The 6,793-nt window shown below is 48.7% G+C and overlaps 1 protein-coding gene across 1 annotated transcript; it reads left to right on the top strand.

Annotated features, from left to right (window-relative positions):
- Nucleotides 1–3,098: 3,098 nt before the first annotated feature.
- On the top strand, nucleotides 3,099–5,546 carry RTP1 (receptor transporter protein 1). The gene is made up of 2 exons (XM_041731478.1): nucleotides 3,099–3,370; nucleotides 5,027–5,546. The coding sequence occupies exons 1-2, from the start codon at nucleotides 3,099–3,101 to the stop codon at nucleotides 5,544–5,546; spliced, it is 792 nt and encodes a 263-aa protein (XP_041587412.1).
- Nucleotides 5,547–6,793: the final 1,247 nt, after the last annotated feature.

Below are 6,793 nucleotides of genomic sequence, written 5' to 3'. Positions count from 1 at the left end.
GCCAGCACACAAGCAAGGGGAGTGGCAGCGGGGAAGGGGGAGCCTGATGGGGGCTTGATCCCTGGACTGGAGATGATTACCTGAGTGGAAGGCAGATAGATAACTGACTGAGCCCCCATGTGCCCCAGGATTCAGATTTCTAGCTATAAATGTCTTTGGAACCATAAATGGCTATAGTCGCAGGGGACCTTAGTGTTGCCATCTACTCTAATGCTCCACTGAATAAAAGCACAAACTGAGGCCAAGAGATGTGACTTGTCCAAGGAAACAAAGCCATCCAGTAGCAAAACTTGGATATATATTTCTATATCCTGACTTTCATTTCTGCGCTCTTTCCACCAAACCTGGGTACCTGTCATCAAATGATCATAGCTTCACAGGAGTGGCATGCGCAGAGATAGCTTTATGCACTATATCTTCTTTGGTATGATTTCAAGATGAATATCTTTTTTTGAGAGAAGATTTTATTTATTTATTCATTAGAGACACAGAGAGAGAAGTAGAGACACCGGCAGACAGAGAAGCAGGCTCCCTGTGGGGAGCCCTGATGTGGGAACCTGGACCTGGGATCATGCCCTGAGCTGAAGGCAGATGCTCAAGCACTGAGCCACCCAGGTGCCCCTCAAGATGAATTTCTCTTCCAGCTTTAAAATATTGACATTGAGTTCAGCAGCAGAGTGGCACCTGCAACAGTAACAGGGAGCCTGGCAGGTCAGTACTGCTCACTTCTCTTCCTGGGGTTGTGGCCTCAGTAGGGCCCAGGGAAGCATTTGCTGGAAGGATGTGAATGTCATTTCTCAGAGTCTGGAATGGCCATATCGAGTGATGAGAAGGTAGAAAGACATTTATTTGGCAAATATTTTGTTCTAGATTCCATGCTAGGCAAAGCTGATCAAAGTTGGGGCTTTGGAGACTGTCATATGGACTCAAATCCAAGTTCTACTAATTATTAGCTGTTGAATTTTGGGCAAGTTATCTAACCTCTCTGCTTTAGCTTACATATTTGCCAAATGGAGCTGCTGCTGCTGTTAGGTACCTATAGAGGTCGTTATTAGGATGAAATAAATTAATATGTATAAAGCACTTAGGATAATGCCTGATACCTAGAGTAAGTGGTATATAATGATTGCTGTTTCTAGCAAATTAAAAATATATTTACATAAAATATCAACACTTATTTTGCCAGAATGAAATGATACACATTAAATATTTTAGAATAGCTACTTATGAGAATATAAGAGAATTACAAAAGCACATAAGAACAAAACCCAAGCAAGTGATTTCAGAGCCCTTGCTTTTATCACTATAGATATTGCTGCTTCCTCATTATCCCATTGTCGAGATAAATAAACTGAGGCTAAAATGGACTACTTCAAGGCATCAAGCATTTATGCAGAAGCAGGAGGAGCACTTGGAAGATGGTCTCCAGCACCAGATGGGAGATTTAGGCTTGCTTTTTCATCTGTACATTTCAGGATCTGCAGGCTTATCTGATTCATAAATCACACTGAAGAGCCTGCTCAGACCTTCTAGCCGCACTAAGCTTCTGTGGAGAGGTAGTCAGGAGATGTGTTTACCAAATGCAGGAGGCATCATCTCTGATACCTAGAATGCAGGACCATGAGCTTCATCAGTAAGTTTTATACAAATAGGTGGCAAGAGTGAAATTATAAAAGACTGAAAAAAACCTATAGTACCCCAAAGTAGAGGATTAGTTAAATAAATTATGCCCAACCAGATCAAAGACTATAGGCAGCCTATAAGATGGAATAATATTATTTTCCTAAAAATATTAATGATATATGTATTTTTAAAAACAGATTACAGTGGGGTATGTATGTGTGTGTATGTATATTATATATGTATATGTGTGTATACGCAATACACATGTACAGATTAGTGGCAGTCAGGGTGCATATATCATAGTACTAGTGATTATTTTGAGCATGGGTATTAGGAAGAGTATTACTTTTGCTCTATTTTATTTCTATTTTCCACTTTTTCTAAATAAACACGTATAGCTTTCTTTTTTTTTTTTTTTTTTGGAAGATCTTATTTGTTTATTTGAGGAAGATAGCGAGAGAGAACATGAGTGAGGGGGAGGAGCAGAGGGAGAGGGAGAAGCAAACTTCCCGTGGAGCAGGGTCCTTCATCCCTGACCCTGTGATCATGGCCTGAGCTGAAGGCAGATGCTTAACCCACTGAGCCACCCAGGAACCCCAAACCTGTATGACTTTCATAAAGGAAAAATAATTTATTAAAAAGTAGCAGAAGAGGCATCTAGAATAAAGTCTGTTTTCCCCATGGATATTGCCCTCCTCTTCTGTAATCAAGTTGAAAATCCTCTTTTCTGCTCCTGCCAGGCTGATGCAATGGCTCCCACCTTGTGCACAGGTGGCTGTTCCGACAAGGTTGTCAAAGCACAGATCCCGTTGCATTCTGGTTATTGGGTATATATCCAGTTACAACCACCTGGCATAGAGCCTGGCACATGGGTATATTTGATATGAATGACTTAATGAATTAGTTTGGACTCAATAGCTTGGATTTAGATACGAGCTCTGCCATTTATAAGCTAGATGAATACCAGTCTCCTGATCTGTACGGAGACAATAACAATCATGGGTCAAAAGACTTCCAATAGTTTTTGTGAATGGCACAGTGCCAGTCACAAATCAGTGGGAGTGCAGAGAGTTTATTATTATTGCTGCATCTATTAACAGGTCCGCATCTTCCCATCCCTTATGTCTCTTTGGCTCCCTAAGGCATCATGGTTACCATAGCAGCCAGATGCTGATGATGCCTCCAGGGGCAGCGAGGTGAAGCTGAGCCAGCTCCTGGGTCCTCCCTCTGTGCGCCCTTCGCAGGCCAGAGTGAGATGGTCTGAAGCTCAGGCTTTTTTCAAGCCCCCCACCTGTCTCAGGTCACTTAGCCACAAACCCTGCCTCCACAGCCTCGGTTCAGGACCCCGAAACACCCCTTTGGAGACTCCCTCCTCCCCGCACTCTGTCTCTTGGCGCCCTGCCTGGTTGCTGTGGAAACAGGTTCCACTGCGGACAAAGGAGGGAGCTGGGTCCCGCTTCCTCCTTGTCCTGTCGATGAGGATTTTTAGACCGTGGAGACTGCGCTGCCCTACCCTGCACCTGCCCTCTCTCCCTGTATTCTCGCTCAGGTGGAGCTTGCCCTCCCTCGCCACTGACGAGACCATGTGTAAAAGCGTGACCACAGGTGAATGGAAGAAAGTCTTCTATGAGAAGATGGAGGAGGCCAAGCCGGCCGACAGCTGGGACCTCATCATAGATCCCAACCTCAAACACAATGTCCTGGCCCCTGGCTGGAAGCAGTACCTGGAATTGCATGCCTCTGGCAGGTGAGTAGCCCAGTAAGTAGGGGCCCTGCAGGTAGCTCTGGGCCACCTTCCAAGAAGAGAAGAAGTATGGAGAACCCAGGTGCTTAGGGTCAGTCTCCCTGCTGGGCTGGCGTAGCCTGGGAGGCAGAGAAGAGTCCTTACCTGGGAGATGGGACACCTGAGTTTGATTCCAGTTCTTCCGCTGAACTCCTGGGTAATTTTCCCTCTCTGAATCTTAGTTTCTGCTTCTGACAAAGAGGTGGGATATATTTATTAGTTGTAAACTCTGACATTTTACATCTTTTCAGATTTTAACAACTTAAAATGGTTGAAAACCAAGAGGAGGTGGGGCACTCAAGGTCAATGGGGGTTGAATTCTGTGCTCTGGTCCTAGGATAGTTCAATGTCAATCTATTTAATTCAGCCTGACTTAATATAAAGTACTAAACACATGAGGTGTGCTAGAAACTGGCTCTACTATTAGTGCCATAGAGCTTGAGCAATTCAGTTTCCTTCTTGAACCTCACTTATCCCATTTGCAAAAGGAGGGGTTGGTCTAGGTCCTTGCCTTGTGGGTCATGGACCAGCAGCATCGGCATCATCTAGAACTTGTGAAAGATGCAGAACCTCCAGCCCCATTCTAGACCTACAGAATCAGAACCTGCATTTCAGCCTGTCTCTCAGTGATTCGGATGTACAATATCTGAGATGATGTTCCAGCATTCTTGTCCGTGGGCCTGTTATGTAAAGACTTCCCTTTGGGACAGGAGATGGGGAGGCTCTGTGGTGCAGTGTGGGGGTCAGAAGCAAGGCCTTCCTTCCCGCCCTGGTTTGATCCATTCCACTCAAGAAACATCTTTTGGGCACCTGGTATGTGCTGGGTACTGGCTCTGACTCTAGCTGTGTGTACATGGACCATTTTCTCATTCTCAGTGCCTGAGAGTAAAAGAAAACATTCATTAGGTGACTTCCAAGGTCTCACCAGTTCTGACATTCTCCAAGGCAAGTTTTATAGTTCAATCTCAGAGAGGGAAAATAGTCCTCAAAGGATGTAAGTAGAAGAGAAGAGAATGAGGACATGAAGCCCCTAACCTGGTTGATGGGAGGGGTACCAAGAGCTGGGCATTTGCTGGCAGGGCCCACAAGCTTCTTGGAGATCTGGAAGGCTTGTGGCATCTCCAGTCACGTAGGTGACACGTGGTCCCCCGCTGACCTCACTCACCCACTCTGGCCAGAGACTGCCTCCAATTCTAGGCCTTGGGAAGCATCAAGTCGGGCACTGATTTGGAGGCTGAGAAGTACTAACAGTGTCATTTTTCTCCTGATTTGGGTCTATCCTGCTCACAGTCAGCGTTAGCAGGAAAGATGTGTGGATGGATGGCGCATTTCCCAAATGTTCGGGCCAACTGTGCTGTGAGACCTCAAGGAGGTCTGAGCAGGGAGGACTCATTTAGTGTCCCGCGAACATTTTGCAGATGGGGAAATATGCCCAGAGCCAAAGCCCTGAAGGCGAGGCCTGAGCGCACTGGGATGGAGGGAGCCCAGGTGAGGTGGGTGCCAGGTGCACCTTGACGCGCCCCGGGAGAGCTCAGGACGCCCGTAAGCACCCCGCCTTTCCGAGGCTGTTTGCACCATCTCCACCCGGTCCCTTCCTCTTGCCTCCGCCCCTCCCCGCAGGTTCCACTGCTCCTGGTGCTGGCACACCTGGCAGTCGCCGCACGTGGTCATCCTCTTCCACATGCACCTGGACCGCGCGCAGCGGGCGGGCTCGGTGCGCATGCGCGTGTTCAAGCAGCTGTGCTACGAGTGCGGCACGGCGCGGCTGGACGAGTCGAGCATGCTGGAGGAGAACATCGAGGGCCTGGTGGACAACCTCATCACCAGCCTGCGCGAGCAGTGCTACGGGGAGCGCGGCGGCCAGTACCGCATCCACGTGGCCGGCCGCCAGGACACGCGGCGCCACCGCGGCGAGTTCTGCGAGGCCTGCCAGGAGGGCATCGTGCACTGGAAGCCCAGCGAGAAGCTGCTGGAAGAGGAGGCCTCCACCTACACCTTCTCCCGGGCGCCCAGCCCCGCCAAGCCGCAGGCCGAGGCCGGCTCTGGCTGCAACTTCTGCTCCATCCCCTGGTGCTTGTTCTGGGCCACGGTCTTGCTGCTGATCATCTACCTGCAGTTCTCCTTCCGCAGCGCCGTCTGAGAGCCCCTCGGGAACTCTTGGGGCCCACGGCCTGGGGGGGGGGGCGGCCAGCTGGGAGGAGGGGGGCATGAGGGACCTGGGTTGGGAGTGGGGTTAAATTCTAGTGCGGGTGCCGCCACTGACAACGTGGGGATCCTGGACAAAACACCCATCTTTACCATCTGTAAAATTAAGGGTTTGGCTTGGATCGTTGGTCTTCCCAGTGAAAGCCAGGGCCCCAAAGGTCTGCAGAGGTGCCTCAGGCACTTTTGGATTTGGAAGGTAGCTCAGTGAGCAGGTTTCCCATCCCGGCCGAAGGGCCCATTCCCAGATCCTACTTCCTCCTCTTGCCTTAATCAGAACAGTTCCATCTTGGAGTTTCATTTAAGAGTTGTGGATGCAAATAGGTTCAACTGCTTTAAAAAAAAAAAAAGAAAGAAAGAAAACTACAGGGCTTGGTGATCGCAAAAAGCCTTTCCACAGGAATGAGCTCATTCTTGCTTTCCTGTTAACTCCCTACCCCTGCCCCTCATTAGCTCCTACATCTGAGGCTGCTGCGTTAAATTAGCCCGTTCCTAGTGTAGACGCCTCATCCACAGCTGGGCCTTCATGCACATAGCAGAGTTCCTTTTGGAGAGAGAGGTGGAGGCCCGAGGCTCTCCTTTTGCTGCTGGGTACACAGGGTCCCTTGCTTCTGTTTCCCAGATCACCAGCTTCCAGGCGCCCTCCACTCAGGATGGATTCTGAGACCTGCCTTCACTCGGGGAGAAGTCCCATAGAGCTAGGCTTCCCATCCATTGCATATGAACTGACAGATAACTTAGGGGAAGTTTAGAAGGTAGAGTGTTAGATACAAAGCACAAAATCCTTATGAAACGAACAAATATATGATTCTCCATTATAATGAAGGGTCTGCAGAGTTCAGGGACCCAGCCTGCTTGATTTTTAGCTGTTCTGATGGCCACGATGTAGGGGCAGGAGCCTGGGCTCCTGGGCTGCTTGCTGAAACTCTACTTGAGACGTTTTCCCACACTGGCCATGCATAGGCTCTCTCTCATCAGCCATCTGCTGTCCACCTAGAACCACAGGGATGGGGTGTTGTTAGCAAGAGAGACAGCATTAAAGGCATGAAGTGCTTTGCCTCTAGGGAAGTGCATAGATATGTGGGAGAATCTTACATCACTTTAGAATGGGATGCATTCTGGTTTGAGATAGGAAGAGAGACTTTGATAGTAGGAGTATGGTTGGGGTATGGAGGGAGCCAGAAG

The sequence above is a fragment of the Vulpes lagopus genome, chromosome 17 (assembly GCF_018345385.1).
Source record: "Vulpes lagopus strain Blue_001 chromosome 17, ASM1834538v1, whole genome shotgun sequence".
NCBI classification, from domain to species: domain Eukaryota; kingdom Metazoa; phylum Chordata; class Mammalia; order Carnivora; family Canidae; genus Vulpes; species Vulpes lagopus.
This window is presented reverse-complemented; position numbering and strand designations above follow the sequence as displayed.